Source organism: Pollachius pollachius (genome assembly GCF_949987615.1).
Source record: "Pollachius pollachius genome assembly, chromosome: 15".
Lineage (NCBI taxonomy): Eukaryota > Metazoa > Chordata > Actinopteri > Gadiformes > Gadidae > Pollachius > Pollachius pollachius.
The window spans coordinates 16,585,649-16,604,624 of NC_136948.1; the positions used below are offsets into that span (position 1 = coordinate 16,585,649).

General features: G+C 42.6%; 3 protein-coding genes across 4 annotated transcripts in view; 2 read left to right on the forward strand and 1 right to left on the reverse strand.

The window, feature by feature from the left end:
• The window catches only part of crybg1a (crystallin beta-gamma domain containing 1a), a gene marked incomplete at its 5' end in the record, with an annotated part of 42,379 nt that extends 39,881 nt beyond the window's left edge, over positions 1-2,498 (forward strand). Inside the window, 2 exons of the mRNA XM_079752292.1 lie at positions 1,141-1,303; positions 1,696-2,498. Coding sequence (XP_079608418.1) covers positions 1,141-1,303; positions 1,696-1,784 — 252 coding nt within the window. The 3' untranslated portion in view covers positions 1,785-2,498. The remainder of the gene's footprint in view (positions 1-1,140; positions 1,304-1,695) is intronic.
• A 446-nt stretch (positions 2,499-2,944) lies between these two features.
• On the reverse strand, positions 2,945-12,133 carry rtn4ip1 (reticulon 4 interacting protein 1). The gene is made up of 9 exons (XM_079752582.1): positions 11,592-12,133; positions 9,618-9,769; positions 8,743-8,811; positions 8,380-8,504; positions 8,069-8,117; positions 7,760-7,896; positions 7,021-7,204; positions 3,844-3,936; positions 2,945-3,193 (listed from the first exon to the last, which is right to left on the reverse strand). The coding sequence occupies exons 1-9, from the start codon at positions 11,869-11,871 to the stop codon at positions 3,059-3,061; spliced, it is 1,224 nt and encodes a 407-aa protein (XP_079608708.1). The 5' UTR covers positions 11,872-12,133; the 3' UTR covers positions 2,945-3,058.
• Positions 12,134-12,236: 103 nt separating this feature from the next.
• Positions 12,237-18,533, forward strand: qrsl1 (glutaminyl-tRNA amidotransferase subunit QRSL1). Of its 2 annotated transcripts, none has more exons than XM_079752951.1 (11): positions 12,237-12,330; positions 12,577-12,748; positions 12,852-12,950; positions 13,060-13,156; positions 13,317-13,481; positions 13,773-13,948; positions 14,308-14,420; positions 14,805-14,997; positions 15,311-15,428; positions 16,054-16,259; positions 18,227-18,533. In XM_079752951.1, exons 1-11 carry the CDS (start codon positions 12,307-12,309, stop codon positions 18,394-18,396), a joined length of 1,533 nt encoding a protein of 510 aa, XP_079609077.1. In that variant the 5' UTR covers positions 12,237-12,306; the 3' UTR covers positions 18,397-18,533. The 2 variants fall into 2 exon arrangements, with proteins under 2 accessions (XP_079609077.1, XP_079609078.1); XM_079752952.1 differs by having other exon boundaries at positions 12,577-12,736.
• Positions 18,534-18,976: the final 443 nt, after the last annotated feature.

Here is an 18,976-nt window from a genome sequence, read left to right on the forward strand (position 1 = left end):
AACTACAGCAGATTCTATAGTAAATAGTAAATGACTATTTACTATAGAACTACAGCAGGTTCTATAGTAAATAGTAAACTTCTATTTACTATAGAAGTACAGCAGGTTTTATAGTAAATAGTAAATTACAATTTACTATAGAACTATCGGCTGCACAGGAGAGCCCATACATTACTAATGGTAATGTATGGGCTCTCTCATGCAGCTGGTAGCTCTATAGTAAATTGTAATGTTAGTAATGTGTGGGCTCTCTCATGCAGCTGGTAGCTCTATAGTAAATGGTAATGTTAGTAATGGGTGGGCTCTCCTGTGCAGCTGGTAGCTCTATAGTAAATGGTAATGTTAGTAATGTATGGGCTCTCTCATGCAGCTGGTAGCTCTATAGTAAATGGTAATGTTAGTCATGTATGGGCTCTCTCATGCAGCTGGTAGCTCTATAGTAAATGGTAATGTTAGTAATGTGTGGGCTTTCTCATGCAGCTGGTAGCTCTATAGTAAATGGTAATGTTAGCAATGGGTGGGCTCTCCTGTGCAGCTGGTAGCTCTATAGTAAATGGTAATGTCAGTAATGGGTGGGCTCTCCTGTGCAGCTGGTAGCTCTATAGTAAATGGTAATGTTAGTAATGTGTGGGCTCTCCTGTGCAGCTGGTAGCTCTATAGTAAATGGTAATGTTAGTAATGGGTGGGCTCTCCTGTGCAGCTGGTAGCTCTATAGTAAATGGTAATGTTAGTAATGTGTGGGCTCTCCTGTGCAGCTGGTAGCTCTATAGTAAATGGTAATGTTAGTAATGGGTGGGCTCTCCTGTGCAGCTGGTAGCTCTATAGTAAATGGTAATGTTAGTAATGTGTGGGCTCTCCTGTGCAGCTGGTAGCTCTATAGTAAATGGTAATGTTAGTAATGTGTGGGCTCTCCTGTGCAGCTGGTAGCTCTATAGTAAATGGTAATGTTAGTAATGGGTGGGCTCTCCTGTGCAGCTGGTAGCTCTATAGTAAATGGTAATGTTAGTAATGGGTGGGCTCTCTCATGCAGCTGGTAGCTCTATAGTAAATGGTAATGTTAGTAATGGGTGGGCTCTCTCATGCAGCTGGTAGCTCTATAGTAAATGGTAATGTTAGTAATGGGTGGGCTCTCCTGTGCAGCTGCTGGAGGACTGCTGTCTGGAGACCACCGGCAGCATGCTGATGGCAGGCAGCCGTCTGTCTGTGTCGGCCGAGCGTGGCAAGGACAACCAGCTGTGGGACCTCACCCACGACGGCCTGGTGCGGTGCCACCTGAAGCCAGAACTGGTCATGGAGGTCAAAGGTCAGCATCTCTTGGTTGTTCAATCAAATTGGCTTTGGTTTCCATTTTTCTTTGTTGTACAGACAGCATTCTGTGGTTCTTAGTGGGATACATTACTGTAGTTACTTCAGTCAGGAACATTTCAGTCAGAGACAAACATTTGTTGTCGTAATTGATTCAAGATGATTGTTTGATTTGTAAAGACAAAAACTTTTTTATCTGATAACGCTGACTAAATGACTAATGAGTCTTCAGCTCATTGGTTCTGTGACCTGTAGCCTCTGTGAACTGTACTGTAGTAGCACCCCCTACTGGTTCATAAATGTATCACTGGAAACTAAAAAACAAGAACATGACAACATTTTTCAACAGTACAGACACATATATTTTACTCATTTCCATATATCTTTCAGGTGGCCAACAATATGACAAGAACCATGTGATCCTCAACACATTCAATGAGAGAAAATTGAGCCAAAGATGGTCATTGGAAATTCTCTAATTTTGGGAGCCCTTTAACTCCAATGCACACCTTAAGAACGACAATGCCCAGGGAACCACGGAAACAAGCTTTCTCCGAGACTTTAGCACTGGCCACTGAAGTTCCGCCAGGTGTACTACGCTCTAGGATGCTGCTCTACCAGGGGGACTGTGCTCTGTGATGCAGCTCCGCCAGGGGGACTGGGTTTCAACTCCATGAGTGAACCAGAAATATGAATTTTTTGTTCTTGGTTGTCGCTACTTAAGCTCTCTCTGCAATATTTTGGTACTTTTAACATTCTTTCAGCTTTACTTTAAACAGATTTTTTTATAAACAATAAAATGCAAAGAGTAAGGTCTATGATACAATTTAAAGTAATTGCACATTTTTATTGACCAGATCCTCTCCAATTCAGACATGTGTTGATGCTGTACCTATCCTCTCTGCCAGAAATTTTATTTGTTTCCTAATTGTGTGTTCGAGACATTATTGTGAAAGTTTTATGTATGACCCCCAAATAATGTTTTCTTTCCTATTTTTCCATGGCTGCAGATCAAACTTGATTGATTGTACAGTTTGAACATGTTTCAATGTGGCAGGTTTAGATTATATATTAAGTGGTACTGCGTTAATCATGTGTATAGATTATATCAAAGCAGTACCGCTACGCTGATGCCTACTACTGTCTGTAAATATGTGAATGACTGTTACATAGGAATAAAGATTTGGTCTTCCTTACATTTCCGAGAAGTCTATGCTTGAAGGTTTTCAAATTAAAAAGGAATGCTATGGCCTAATATTTTTCTAATCTCTCATACAGTTGCCTGGATAATCTTCAGTTTTCAGGTCTCCAGAAAGTGGCAGAGTGGAACCAATACAGGAAAGTCTGTCTGGATGAGCCCTTTTTCATCTTGGTTAAGATGACAAGCCAGAGATTTGTTCCCATTCAACAACCCAGGTTCATATATGAAGGTTACTTGGCCAAATCAAGTCTTATTGCTGACAAGACACACACACACACACACACACACACACACACACACACACACACACACACACACACACACACACACACACACACACACACACACACACACACACACACCAATTCTAGTAATCAATCAAGACAATATGAATCCTTTTGATACCATTTAATATTATTTACATTCACGAAGCCACTCCAACTACAAAACTCCAAAGAGGAAGTGAGCACTTTTTCTCCCACTTGAACCAACATTTGCGTCAGCCAAAGCCAATCAACGGTCATTCACACACAGGCTATCCTGCCGGGTGTGTCAGCGCCCCGCCTGGAACCCCCCTCCCCCGATGACCTGCACCACGGTCTTGCCCCGGGCGTGGCCCCCCTCTACCTTCTGGAAGGCCTGGGGGACCTGGGTGAAAGGGAACTCCGCCTCCACCACCGCTCCGATCTGGCGCCGGAAGAAGGGAGGAACGTGGGTGAGAAAAAGGTGTGAAGAGACACTTAAAAGCCATGTTGAGATGATGCCAGTGATACAAGGATGGAAAAAACACTTAATGTCAAACACCGGTCAGAAGGTCCAGACCCTGAGTCGGGTTGTAATGATCTTAAGTCTTGAATTCTTTCGAACCACCGCATCGTGTTGCGGATATGGGGATTTCTGAGAGGATAAAAATGTATGTATGTATGTATGTATGTATGTATGTATGTAGAAAACAAAAAGGTCTATAGAGGTGGGGCATGTGTTGATGTTTTTCAAACGTCTTTGTGTCGTAGACTCTACGACGTAGAGTATGGACACCCACAAAACTAAAAGGAAGTTAAAGTCGAGGAAGCGTGCGAAGATAGAAGGCTGAGGAACACACGCAGAGGCCACACTTGATGGTTTATTTTAGTTGCAGACACCCTTGTGCTTTCTCTCAATGCAGTAGAATAGTTGTATAGATGCCCGGGGCTTCCTTCTCTTCCATTTATGCCCTCTAATTAAGTATGGCTGGGATTGTATTCATGCTTGTGAAGCGCTTTGTGAGCTTCTTTTCTCAAGAGTTTTTTATTATAATAATAATAATTATAATATTAGCCTGCGTATTGGTAGCCTACCTTTCCGGCGTCCACCATTTCACTGATGTCATCCAGAGCGGCACCGTTGGGTATGAAGAAGCCCCATCTGTAGTGCACTCCTTTACACAGGTGCTGTGTTAACAGACAGACAGAAAACTGTCTTCAGCAGAGGAGGGGGGGGGGGGGGGGGGTCTATTTATAGATTGACTCCTTTTATTCTTGAGATACTTGGATCGAGTTAAGAGTTCAAAGCTGCAGTAGAAAAATGCCAAAGTGCAGGATTAAGTAAAAAACAATGATATAACCTATTATTAACAACTAAATAATTCAAATATGGGACACGGGTGCAACAGAGAGCTGAGACCAGCTATGAGAGGAGTGGTGGAGTTCTGTACTGCACTTACATTAGATTGAAACATCAACACAAGCCTAGAACAGGTGAGCACACTGCGACATAAGAAGCCTTGAGATCTGATGCCTGGAAATGTTGAGGTGCACCGGGGTCACAACAAAAAACGCAGGGGACTGGGTGTGGACACAGGCCACATTTCAAAAGGTGTACATCACACACACACACACACACACACACAAAAGCACTTCAAACATTCACACGAATAAACACACACACATACACATTACAAACCACATGCACACAAAGACAAATACACACACAAACACACACACACTAATAAGTGACTGTAGACAGCTCTCTTCAATTATAAGTAAAAAGTGATTGCAACCGAGTCTAAACAAGTTTGGTTCCTCCTTCTCTTTCCTCTTTCTAAAGAAAAACATTGATACCTCAAGCCAGTCACAGGTGAGCACCCAACATTTCTCATCCAACATTCAAATCGTGACACGATATAACCTCAATTAATGATTATTAGTCTACTATCAATTGAAGACTCTTCTTTTGATTGCAGCATTACAGTGTGGTGTGCATGTTGTCCTAAACTACATCATGATGCAATCGGAAAAATATCGTTTTTTATTACTAATGAGTTTTGCAAAATTCCTAGTCCTTTAATGTGATGATTTATGGGCCATCGTGTGTTTTTGTACATGTACTTCAAAATAGGAATAACATCCCGTGTACTTATTTCTACATAGTATGAAACATAGTACATTAGAACAAGTCATTTCAGTGACAGCCCATACAATTGTAGTTTTGGGGATTTCCCAGATAAAGAGTATAACTTCCCTACGAGATTGTTGAATCCGTTTACATCTTGTTCACTTGCTCCACTGTGGTTGGTGTTGACTGCAGAGCTCTGCACTACATTGCTGCAAGGGTGAGTTTGTGCATGCAATGCAACTCAAGGCTAATTTCAACCAGAACCGTCACAGAAGCGTCACGGCAGCGAAGCGGCTGTGTTCCATACTGCAATCCCCACTGGAAGCGGTCCGACCAACCCAGCTGATGGCTCAAGACGTGCACAATTATAATAGGCCTATATGAATTGTAAAAATGATTATGAATAGAATGAATCATAAAATATTATTCACGAGTTATAATCAAACCCTACATAATACAGTATATATACATCAATATTATAACCCATTAAATACAGTATGATTTCGGTCCGCTTGCGACCTAATATGACCTCTCAGGGAATTACATCTCTTCCGGTTAGGCTAGAAACACCAAATTGATAATCGTCATTGCAGGAACTTGTCTGCCTTGGACAGACACACACTAGGGGAACTCACACACACACACACACACACACACACACACACACACACACATTAGTAGATTCCACATTCTATCTTTAGCAATTCATCTGGTTCTCGATTCCTTATTCACATAAATATGCAGCTTAACATGAACATTGAACTCAACAACAGAAAAAGTCAATACACACCGAGCGTGAAGAATAACCTCTCACACAGAAGGGGGTCATTGCCTCAGCGGCACTCAGGGAGGCGCTGTTGTGTCTGGGGCGCTTAGAATAGCCAGTTAACGCCAAAAACCTTTGCTTAGCTGCCGCACTCCATCGGCAATGAGTGCGCCATTATTTGGAGTATCTTCATCTATGTTTATGTAAATTAAACTTTCCATAGAACCCATACACACGGAAGCAATGTGAACTGTGCTTACATTGTTTACTAATGTGATACATGCAAATGACAAACAGGAACGAGCAGGAAAAATGATATGATGGGATGATTGGATTGTTTTTAGCCACCTGTTGTTTGTGTCATTTTTTGTATTGATATCTACATATCGCCATTGATATCCACATATCGCCGGTAGCGGGAAGCGATCTGATTGTCTGCAGTATGCGTCTACATAGACTTGTCCCCTATACGTCAGACACACCCTCGGTCATCCGTTGACGGACGCATGTAGTGTGAACAAGGCGTGAGGGTATTCAATATATTCAGTACAGGATATATGTGTGCATGTTACAGATAATGAAATAATGGCCATAGTCTTAAACAAGTGCATATGGATATATGCACGGTATGGCATCAGAGGAGAATCATCGACTGTTCATGAACATGTCAGAAATAATTCTGTGCTTGACCTAAAAGGTGTGAAACACTTATTGCCTCAGTCAGTTTCCTGGAAACGCACGCACGCAGACACACGTGATATGTAGTGCAAAGTTGGGCAGTCATGACCAACCACAGCGGAAGAAGAAAACGAGTAAAACCAAAAGCAACTATCTCATTCCGAAGTTATACTCTTGCATCAGTGAAGTTCCCAAACTACAACTGTATGGGCAATTGCATGAATGGCACATAATTTGCCATTATTCATCACATTAAAAGGAATAGGAATTTTGATTTTCTTATTAGTAATATTGACCTACAACTTATGTTTGCTATTTTAACTGTTCACATTTTTGTATATAATTTCTTCCCCATGCACTTGTCTATAAATATACATATGAAGAACTTTTTAAAGAGCTGTGGACAAAAACAAGTTGTGGTTTTTTCAGCGACAGTGAAACCGACCTCAACAACAAGAAAACCTCAAATGAGCAGGTGAGGCGTTGAAACACGGAGGTCAGCATCTTTGAGTCCGTTCTGTGGCCATATGCATGGGGTGCTGTTTTTTGTGGGAGTTTTGGTTCTAATTAATCACTAATCTAATGACATTGTTGCCATGCCCAGCGTGAGGGCGCCCGTCTGACCGACATCCTACCCAGCCGACAGGATGGCCCACTGACCGACCACTGACCCCTCCCTGCAGCGCGGCGGGATTACTTTTAGGGCCTTGGAGGCCACGGTGATGCCGGTCTGCATCATGCCATCGGCGACGCCCAGCAGGTCGGTGTTCTGGAGGAAGGGGGTGACCAGTGTCACATACTTGGCACCGGACCAGGGCTTCAGCAGGCCTATGGCCCAGCTCTCCGTGTCACCGCCCACATTGTCCAGGATCACGTCAAACCTGGAGAGACGGAGCGGGCAGGCAAGGAAAGGGTATGGTTAGGATAGACACAAGAGAGAGAGAGAGAGAGAGAGAGAGAGAGAGAGAGAGAGAGAGAGAGAGAGAGAGAGAGAGAGAGAGAGAGAGAGAGAGAGAGAGAGAGAGAGACACACAGAGACCGAGAGAGAGAGACACACAGAGACAGAGACAGAGAGAGAGAGACACACAGAGACAGAGAGAGAGAGAGAGACACAGAGAGAAAGAAAGACCGAGAGTGAGGGAGAGACAGAGACTCAGAGGGAGATAGGTGTATTTATATAATGTATATTTCTCATGCCAATAAAGCTTTTCTGAAAAGAAAGACTTGATATACTACGACAATAAATGCGTGATAGCATATGCCTGATGGCATGCATACGTCTAGATGGTTTGGATACAAAACGACACCGTAGCCACCAAAAAAAAAACGAATCATGCAATTCCTACTGCGTAACCACACAGTGGGGCGACTTCCTCTGACAAACTTCCTCTACAACTCATTTGTTGAAAGTGAAATAGCATGCGTGGGTGGCTTACTTCTCCAGTGTGCCGAGAGCGAGCTCCACGGAACCGGCACTGTAGTCGACCACATGGTCGGCCCCTAGGCCCCTGACCAAACGCTCTGCGTCCTTGGAGCATGTCACCGTCACGTGCCCTCCCCACGCTTTCAGCATCTGGCAATCACACAGGAAAAGGGTCTAGTGTTGACTCTTCCTTCATAAAGTCCCTTCATTTTCGATATATTTCATAAATAAACCCATTGGGGGAACTAATGGCAACCGCCTATTGAACATTGGAGATTGTGCTAGATTGTTGCGGCTGGCTCGCAGCGATCCTCAGAATTACCTGTATGGCGAATGTTCCAACGCCTCCGGATCCTCCAAGAATCAGAATCCTGTGTGTGTCCAAATAAAATAAAATGGAAAAGAAGACTTTTAATAAAGAAAAAAATGAAAACCTATTCTACCTTAATAATATTTAAAGCATATCTAAGTATTTTTTTTTCTATTAAATTAATTTGTCCTTTATTGTTTATAATCTAACCTGTGGACCTTACTAGTGATTATGGCCCATTCACACCACTGTTGGATCAAAGACACAGAAGCCCATGCGTGTCTATGTCTGAGTGAGTGCAGATGGTCGTTATGTCCTCCTACCGTTTTTCAGCAGAGTTCTCCGGCGTGAGTCCGCATGTGTTGACCAGCGCCGACCAGGCTGTCGCGGCCACGTAAGGCAGTGCCGCCGCGGCTGAATGACTCAGTGACTTTGGCTTAAGGGATACCTGTGAGACAACGTTAACCATATTTGAGGCTGTTCTTCTTGTACTTTAATGGTTGCTAATGCATATAAAAAGGGTCACTGAGTTGAGGTAGGTCACAAAATAAGAAAACTGTTTGAAATGGCTGGAGATTGACAAAAATATATATATGCTTCTTAATAAAAAGGTGTTTAAGGCTACGACTTTTGAATGAATGGTATGGATTCATAAAATCTGAGAAAGTTAAAGAGTCAAACAATACCTCATTAGCACTCAAGCACACAAATTCAGCTAAGCTGCCCTGTTTCCATGGTGGGATGGCAGCCCACACCTGAGGGATACACAACACAGTACTCATTAATGTGTGACACTCTAGATTTTCAGTTCCTCTTCTTGCCAAAGCATCTATGCGTTCCCATATATTGCAACAAAAGTTACATTAACTACACATTTCCCTGAACACTATCTAAATAGCAAAGGGGAGGGACATTTCAAAGCTGCTTTGACGAATAAACAAAGTTTATAGATAGGAAACAAAAGTCCCAATGCGACTATATCAACCCTATCAACGGATGTCTAACCCTATCAACGGATGTCTAACCCTATCAACGGATGTCGTCATGAATGTAAATTTTAAGGACCAGTAGATACAAAATATACTGGCCATTCCTAACATGTAAAAACATCCTTACCTATTAAAGAAATACAGTGTCGTTTTTTCCCTGGTATAAAATGAAGGGACTTGTTAACAAGCGACTTAACACCAAATAGTAGGACTGTGAGATCATTCATCATATATTATTGTAGTCCCGGCAGGAATGCATATATAGTTTAAAAATATGCACTTTGGTAGTTGATATTGATAATCATGTTGTAAAATGGATTATTAACTGATTAAAAAAGGTGCTGTACGCAAGATTCAAGAGCTATTATTTTAGTTTAACTTGTAAGAAATGGCCTAGCCATCCGTCAGCTGTTAGTAAAATACGCTACCTAGCACTAATACTGTTTGGCTGATATATGTTATGATTATTAATACAGAGCAGCAATCTGAAATAACATCCCTATTTGGAAAAATAACCTCTTCTACCCATCTTGCACAGTCTCCTCACATTAGGACCCCCCCCCCCTCTTCACCTCGTCCCCCTCTTTGAAGTACTTCACATCCAGCCCACACTCCATGACCACGCCGGACACGTCCCTGCCCAGGACGAGGGGGAACTCACTGCCCTTCTGGTTGAGGTTCAGAGGGTCTCTCTTCATGGAGAGACTGGAGGCTCCATAACCACCTGCCAATCAAAAAACATATCAATAAGGATTGTTTCTTATTTTTTTCTCACCGCCAAGGCTTTTAGACAGAGAGGTCAAGTGACCCAAAGACTACATTCAGTTCAAAATTAAAGAAAACAAATTAAGTTATGGGTTGTATGATTCTAGGATCATATGATCATACATAGGACACCGAGTAGTGAGACTTACTTAGTAGTATGTTTTCAGTGACTTTAGTGGTACGCATGAAACCATCTTCTGTGCATTCATCAGCTCAAACTTAGTGGTTTTATGACACAGATATTTGTCAAACTTTTGGCTAAGGCAACCTCAATATTGAAACATCTGCTTTGTTCGTTCGTTCGTTCGTTCGTCTTTCGTTATGGTGCAGGAAGGCCGTTGCGTCAAATTGGGTAAAGTTGTAAAGAAATTGGCAGATTCGGAGTTGGCGGTTCAATAAATTATCAGTGAAAGATCGTTGCCAAACAATTGACACCTCTAGCTAAATGTAGTAACCTACAGAACTAGCAACAGCCATTGTCTCATCCAAACGAGCCGTCTTTAGCGAACGGTGAATTCAATTGTCTTCTATGAGCTATCGGCTTTCAGCCGCGATCTTAGGGACCGTCTGCAAAGTGCAAAACGGAAAACGACCACAATGGTCAAATTTCAATAGCGTCACCATTATTGACTGTAGAGCCCCACAACTGGTTCCATATAGGCATGGCCTCTATATGGTCCTACTACAACCTTTAGTTTAGAAAAAAATATCTCTCCCTATTTTTGGGGAATTTTTATTTGGCAAAAAATTCAATAGCGTCACTAATATTGACATCAAAAATGAGAAGAAATATTTTTTCAAAAATAAAGGTTGTAGTAAGACCATATAGAGGCCAGGCCTATATGGAACAAGTTATGGGGCTCTAGAGTCAATGCGACGCTATTGAAATTTGCCCATTGTGGTCGTTTTCCGTTTTGCACTTTGCGGACGGTCCCTAAATTCACGGCTGAAAGCCGACAGCTCATTGAAGCCAATGCAATTCACCGTTTCCTAATGACGGCTCGTTTGTATGAAAACAAGGTTGTAGGTGGTTCTCTAGGTTACTACAACTAGCTAGAGGTGTCAATTGTTTCGCAACGATGTTTCACCGATGATCTATTGAACCTGTTGCGTTCTTGAAGAAAGTAGTCTAATCCGGATCGCTTTTAACTCACTTTATTTGTTAAAGTATTTCGGTATGGTAACTAAAAAAGGAAAAAAAGGAGGGGAATTGTATGGACACGCGTGTGAGCGACAAACAGCAGGCCTCTCTACCTAACTCCCTAGTATGGACTGCCGGATATTTCTGATTTCGTTGGCTCCAGGCCCTGCTTTAATACCGAGTAGGCGTGTCCTATGTGTCGTATTGGCTCCGCCCTCCTCACCTGTCTAAAGGTGCTGCCATCTGTGGCTGGAATAGTTATTGCAGGTTATATGTCCTGCCTCCCTTGTGGCTATGTATAGTAATTACATCTTATGTGTTTGATCCTACTTCCTAGTGGCTATGTATGGTAATTACAGCTTATGTGTTCGATCCTACTTCCTAGTGGCTATGTATGGTAGCCCATGTGCTTAAAATACGTAACAAACCGCAAACTCCGAATCTGCCAATTTCTGTCCATCTTTACGGAAGTGTTGTGTCAATGTGTTTGAGTTCAGATGAAAAATGGGATGCATCAACACATGCATCAACTACCGTTAATGAAGGGCGTCAACTGAGAGTCATCAACTGTTCATGAACAATGTCAGAAACAATTCTACCCTCAAACCTATTTTACCATCCATCACAGGCTGTTACTCACCTCTCATACTAACGTCTATCGGATTGAGTCCTGCTGCGTGCACTTGTACGATGACCTCATTGGGGTAGTTTAGAATAGGGAAGCTTGCGTTTCGGGTGAATCGCAGGACATCATTACCGCCGTATGTGTCAATCACCCAAGCAGGCATGACTGTCATTCGGCTGCGTGAAGTACTGAATAGTCTTTTGTGACATCCATGGCTAAATACCATTGAGCTCGCATTATATTGTTTAACCAGGTGAAACCATCTATTGCACATTATCTGTTTTGCAGCATTCATCGTGACACTCCTTTAAATGTTTAGTATTGTATCTTGTTTAAGAGTTAACAGAGTTATTCTCTGCACGGTAGCGATCCCAATGTTACAGGAGATGGCGTAACACTAGATAGGGCTACATCTGAGGTCAATGCGAATCTGTATTAAAAACGAATCTGCATGTACGCAATACATACATGTCTATTCATTCTGACATGCGACCTGATATTCCAGTAACGTTATTCCAAAAAAAAGAGTAAAGGACTCCAGAGTAAAAGTGCCACTTCCTGAGTTGAGCTGCCATATAGTCACGAACCAATCAGAACTCCGATTCCTCAACCGCTACCCAATCACAGAGCAGGGTTTACAAACAGAAACAAACATGGCGCCCTCCATCTGATCTTCACATTTTCCGAAAGGTTGCCTGGAAATCGCTGGGTTTTGAGATATTGTGGCAATATGCTCAGTCTCACCATAAAAGAGGTTAGTGCCCTTGCTGCATGTCATAAAATATAACTTGACAGTGTTTAGTTTGGCTCAATACATTGTTCATATAATCACCTGCAATGACTGACAACCAAACCTGCAAGTTTAAGCCTCACAAAAGGCAGTTACTTTCATTAAGCTGTATGCTGCCAACCTTTTCTCAAATAAAATGGTAATAAATAAAATGAAGTCTACCGTTAAACACAATGAAAACAATGTCTGTTGATTTCACTGTTTTATCAGGTGTCCTTGGCTCTAAGGGAGGGGAAGATCTCCCCAATAGAACTGTGTCGAAAATGTCTGAAACGCATTAAGAAAACTCAGCATTTGAATGCATACATCACCGTGACGGAGGAGCTGGCACTGAAACAGGCAGAGGAGGCAGAGAGTCGACTGCTTCAAGGTGTGTACCAAGGTGTGGACAGATCTGACATTAACTGTCTAAAAAGTCAGATCTAAACTACTATCTAACTAAACTATTCATCTGGTGACTATTCATATGGTGTCTTTTTTTTCAGGTTCTCCCAAAGGTATTCTAGATGGAATACCGTTTGCTGTCAAGGACAACTTCTGCACAGAGAATATCAGGACCACATGCGCTTCAAGGATGCTCAAAGGTGCCATAGAAATGTTTAGGCTATATATCAAAAACACTCCAATATCCTTGCTCAAAAGTGAACAAAATGCTTCATTGAGGATTAACCTGTTGCCTTACTTGTACCATAGACTACCTCCCGCCATATAATGCTACAGTGGTCCAGAAACTTCTTGATCAGGGAGCTGTTCTCGTGGGGAAGACAAATATGGATGAGTTTGCAATGGGGTATGACTAAAGTTATACACCGTCACTTGTTGCATTCCATTAACTTAAAGTTGCTAGTACATTTATTAATATAGCTTCTGCAGCAACTAGTCTAGGAAGTCTGTGTTGTGTTGTGAAACTCTGGCTGCATTGGGACCAACATGTCGCCCATTCTCTCCAGATCAGGCAGTACAGACGGGGTGTTCGGTCCAGTCAGGAACCCCTGGAGCTATGCGGCTCCCTACAGAGAGCAGTCAGGAGGAGCGGACGATGACTGTGATTGGGTGATCACAGGAGGAAGCTCAGGTGGCAGTTGTGCAGCTGTCACCTCACTAACCAGCTTCCTGTAAGACTTTCTCCCAGTTTGGTTGAAGAAGCCATTTTAAAGGTTATATAATATTCAGATGTTTTCATAAAATTATGAAAATACTGAAGGTGAATTGCCCTCATTCTTTGACTTGGTCTAGTTATTCTTATGCAATTTTGCCTAGAAATGCATCATATTTCCAATATGAGCCAGTCGTTTATTTTTCACTGTCTATTCCAAGGTATGAAGTTCAGTGCTTTTGTTTTAAGCTATGAATTCTCCCCGACACCGTAACCTTAATACATGCCTGCTTTGGATGTCTTCCGGCAGAGCTCTGGGCTCAGATACTGGCGGCTCCACCCGTAACCCAGGGGCTCTTTGTGGAGCCGTGGCCCTCAAGCCCACCTACGGCCTGCTGTCCCGCCACGGTCTCATCCCCCTGGTCAACTCCATGGACGTCCCGGGCATCGTGACCCGGAGCACCAGCGACGCAGCCATCGTTCTTGGTAGGAGGCTTACCCTTGTTTATTTTTTGTTTTGTAGTACTTTTTGCTGTGTCTTAACCTTAGACCCGTCAGTCCTACTATGTTACAGCAGTTCTGGAGGGAGACGGTGCCAGAAGCCAAAAGCAGAGGTACTGGTAACCATTATCAGTATGCCTTGATTCCTGCTCAGTTACCGGCAGATATAAGGAAAATCATTAAATCCACTCACGTTTACAATCGTCAAGAGAGGATAATGCTATGAAAAGGGCATTTCTTTGACCGTTTTATGACATTCCCCTTATGCAAATGACCAACTTGGTCTCATCAACAGACAAATCAAGGTGTGTTTAACTACGTTAGCTGGTGTTGTTGTGTCACAGAGGTCCTCCAGGGCCGTGACCTTAAGGACTCCACGACGGTGCAGAGCCCCACGTCACACGCAGGGTTTTCTGAAGACTTTGACGTCCACAACCTCTGTGTGGGCATCCCAAAGGTTACCTTTTTCTAAATCTGACTTTAAGAGAAAAATCAAATTTACTGTTGGTAAATGTCACGCGTATGTCGAAAAGGATGTTGAGGTTATCTCTCATATACTGTGTCACCTTATTTATTGAGGTTATGTTCAGGATGTTCTCATTCTAGAAGATTGTCTCTGCGTTTAGAATAACCATAATCATGGAAAAATAAATGTGAATTGTTTTCAAATCATTTGATATTTAAAAAGAAATACTACGGGATGCAACCCAACCTATTCTGTAAAGAAAGAAAAAAAGACATGCATTGCTCCCACTGACCCAATAGAAAAATGGATACACCGAATCCTGGGTTAGGACCAGGGCTCTGGGCCTCAACCGTAACTCTCTCTGGTGTTCCCCAGGAGTACCACGCTCCGGGCCTGTCGCAGGAGACCCTGGCCCATTGGAGCCGCCTGGCCGACCTGCTGGAGGGAGCTGGGGCCCGGGTGAGAGAGGTCTCCCTCCCCCACACCCAGCACTCCATCGTCTGTTACCACGTGCTGTGCTGTGCCGAGGTGGCGTCCAACATGGCACGCTTCGACGGCCTTGAGTATGGTACAAGACCTGATGTTTTCCTCTTTTTTGCTTTGACATATTTTTTAATATTTAAAACATTTACAGTACAATGTTAAGGAGCGAAATGTTGCTATCCAAGCCTTGCCTGTTTACTCATTAAGAGACTCTTTCCTCGAGTTCATTTAGTAAGATACCCTACTGGTAAGCTGCGGGCATTAGGATTTGAACTCTAAACCTTTAGGCTGGGGTTAAACTCCCGAACCAGAAGACTGACCTGTCCGTCCTTTTTTTTGGTCTTCTAACAGAAGAAGGTAATTGACGATCATGTGATTTCCTCTCGTGTCCCCGTTAGGCCACCGTAGCACTGAGGACAGCTCAACGGACGCCATGTACGCCGCCAGCCGCCACGAGGGCTTCAACGCCGTGGTGCGAGGGAGGATCCTGTCTGGAAACTTCTTCCTGCTCCAACAGTGCGCCTGGTTTTTAGCTTTTTGGTTTCTACCCTTTTTCACCCTGTCAAATGACAAAGAGCTCTGACCTCGGGGGGTAACTTGGAGGACATCACAAAATAATCAGCATCGTCGGTTATTGTGGTTATTTCCACTTTCTCGGACATACACTTACGTTCAAAAGTTTGGGGTCACTAAGGAATGTCCTTATTTTTTAAAGAAAAGCATTATTTTATTCAATGAAGATAACATTAAATTAATCAGAAATACAGTCTAGACATTGTTAATGTGGTAAATGACTATTCTAGCTGGTAACAGCAGATCCTTTATGGAATATCTACATGGGTGTACAGAGGCCCATTTCCAGCAACTGTCACTCCTGTGTTCTAATGGTACATTGCTTTGTTAATTGAAGAATAGAAAACCATCATGTAATTATGTTAGCACAGCTGAAAACTGTTGAATATAAGTTTGAGTTTTCACGGAAAACACGAAAATGTCTGGGTGACCCCAAACTTTTGAAAGGTAGTGTAGATGTGTACTTGCAGAGAATATTTGACGACAAGCAAAAGAAAATAATCGAAAAAGCCCCCAAACAAATCAGAAGCGTTCGACAGGAACTAACGTAACAAATTAACCTCCTCAGGAACTACGAGCGCTACTTCCTGAAGGCGCAGCAGGTGCGTCGGCTCATCGCCGAGGACTTCGAACACGTGTTCAGCGCGGGCGTGGATGTGCTCCTGACGCCCAGCACCCTGAGCGACGCCGCCAGCTACTCCAACTTCATCCTGGAGGACAACCGCACGCGCTCCACCCAGGAGGACGTCTTCACTCAGTCCGCCAACCTAGCAGGTACAGGCCGGACCCCGCATGGGGGCACACGCTAATGGAAAAGCAAATGTGTGCGTGCTAATGCACTAATGTATGTGAACAAACATACATAGAGCAGTGCTGTTCATCCTAAACCATCCTAATACAGTTTCATTTCTATTTAAATTGACCCTGTTAGTCAATAGCTAAAATAAAGGTCACCCGTTCTATTCATAGTAGCCTAGGGATGTCCTGAGACCACTTTTTCACTTCCGATACCGATAACGTAGCTTAGGCTAGCTGCCGATACCGATATCTATCCAATACTTTGTTTTACTCTTAAACGAATAATAACCACTTTGCTCATGATGCCAATAAGACGTAGTTCCCGCCCAGACGTGATTCGCTGATACGCTTTGCAGAATCTTTTGCAAACCTTTTTGCGGATTGAAATGTCATTTAAATTTTGCAACACACGGAGTGTGGCGAAGTGCATTGCAATCCATTTGAATGAAGGCACTCAAAAAATTTAACAAAATGTTATTCTATTTTTATTGTTTAACTTTTTTCAAATTGAATTAAGGATTTCATTGACACTTTACATATTAAAATACACTTTGATGTATTTTCAAATTACATTATTAAATTGCATAATGAATTGTCAATTGCATAATGTGACGACCTAATGAACATAATTGCATTGACATTAGAATTTTGCTACATATATGCTTCCATAATGACTTGAAAAATATTGTTTACGCTAGCATTTAGCTTCTACCGCAAGAACATCGGATATGTAAGAAGCAGCAAGCCTCTAGCTATATAAATTGGGGTCCCCACACAAAAACGCCTGATTAATAACCATATTTCCAATTGATTTATCATTAATCGATTGGACGTCCTCGACGTTCGAAATGGTTAGCTTTTATGAGCGCCAAGCTTGTGGCTACCACAACAGCTGTGATCCGCTCTAGCCAGGTTGGTGCGTGTGACGTGACGGCGCGTGATTGCGCCTCCTCAGCAACAGCCGAGGAGAGCCGTGGCTGTTGCACTTTTTTCTTCTTCAAGGTTGAAATACAGCCACACTGCTGACATGTGCCGTGTTCCAATATCCATACTTCCATGAGTACACTATCCGTACTCGCTAAGTGCACTCATTTTCAAATGTCAGTGTAGTTCCAAATCGAATACTCCGTGGGGCACTAACCGGAAATTACTATCACGACTGCCGCCGCGGCTCCTCCCCCGCAATAAACATCCCGCTTTGAACGGTGAACTCTTTACGCCTAGCAGCTATAAAAACTACAAAATAACTATTAATGCAGGCTATGTAGAAAATGCGCCGACTTTGGGTCAGCCTGGCTTCGCGCTCTTCCGCCACGTAGCAAAGATGGCTGCCGTTGAGTACGAAAAGTGTACATCGATCCACACTTCGCGATTTGACCGTTTTGAGTACACCATCCGGGTCCTTTCAGTACACTTATTTTCGCCCGATCTGAATTGGAACGCCCTAAGTACACAAACTAGGGCTAGTAAGTACGGATAGTATGGATATTGGAACACGGCAATGGTTTTCCAACAGATAGCTCTCATGCGCATGCGCCTAATTGACGACTTACTGTTATCACGTGACACGATGCGCGGATCTGACCATATTTCTTACCACCCCACCAATCCGATCCAGCGTAATGGGCCAATATCAGACCGATACCGATGCCGTGGATCGGATCGGGACATCCCTAATTTATAGCCCTCACTTAGTAGTATTAACTTCATGCGAGTAAAGGAAAGACTAAAGACTGAACCGTGAGTGTGCTAAAATTCATTCAAAAGTGTAAACTGTTGTGTGGAGTCGGAGGAGCGGACAGCGGTGTTTTTATAGCATCTCTGTGGTTACTTGTTATTTCTGTGGAAACTAAGCTGGTATTTAACCTTGAAGTTAAGTCATTCCTGAATCTTTTTTTTCTACTGTTCACTCTTATCTCCCCCCCTCCCCCCCCCAAAAAAAGGTCTACCTGCTGTTTCTGTGCCAACAGCTTTATCAAGCAGAGGTCTTCCCATTGGCTTACAGCTCATAGGTCCTGCCTTCCAAGACGGAATGTTGCTGAGTGTAGCACACTGGATCGAGCAAAGAGTGGGGTTTCCCTCAATTTCCAACTATGAGGTCCCCAACAAATGAAAAAATGCCATTGAGCAGATATCAGTGTGAAAAATAACTGCAAATCACATGGCTTTGTGATTGTGTACATGATTAGCTTCCATTGCAGATAATGAATGTGTTCCTGTTGAGGGTATGCTATTTATTTTTATAGGTTAACTGGGAAAGTCCTTTATTATTATTAGGTGGTTGGAATGTGTTAAATATTGTCTTTTCCACTGAGCAACTGTTCCATGGTCGATCATGAGGCACCACTTGCCTTAAATAAACTCTTTTTTTTGGCCTTGTTTTTTTATGTGGTATTTAAGATTTAGGTTTTAATAAGTATGACTTTAAACGGTTCATTCTAAGCAGAATATTTATTTAAATAAAACATTTTCCACATTAATGGGACATTACAATGAGAATATTCTACATACACTGCCTTTATTCAGTTTAACCTTTATTTGTTTGATTTTCAAATTGAAAGTATTCCATAAAATAGATTCAGCTAATAAATATCACCCAAGGTTTGTTAAAAGCTTTTAAATGTATTCACATGTAGTTGTAGCCAGTATCCATGAGAGGGATCCATGCATCTCATCTCAGGAGAGCCACACTG

What these genes read in the sequence shown, in the direction of transcription:
- rtn4ip1 (XM_079752582.1), bottom strand. Translation starts at nt 11,871, where the DNA reads ATGAATGCTGCAAAACAGATAATGTGCAATAGATGGTTTCACCTGGTT. An exon ending in GATAGACGTTAGTATGAGAG is followed by an intron (nt 9,770 to 11,591) that starts GTGAGTAACAGC and finishes TTTGATTGGCAG; the next exon opens with GTGGTTATGGAGCCTCCAGT. An exon ending in TTGGAACATTCGCCATACAG is followed by an intron (nt 7,897 to 8,068) that starts GTAATTCTGAGG and finishes TGTGATTGCCAG; the next exon opens with ATGCTGAAAGCGTGGGGAGG.
- qrsl1 (XM_079752951.1), top strand. Translation starts at nt 12,307, where the DNA reads ATGCTCAGTCTCACCATAAAAGAG. An exon ending in CGCTTCAAGGATGCTCAAAG is followed by an intron (nt 12,951 to 13,059) that starts GTGCCATAGAAA and finishes CTTGTACCATAG; the next exon opens with ACTACCTCCCGCCATATAAT. An exon ending in TCAGTCCGCCAACCTAGCAG is followed by an intron (nt 16,260 to 18,226) that starts GTACAGGCCGGA and finishes CCCCAAAAAAAG; the next exon opens with GTCTACCTGCTGTTTCTGTG.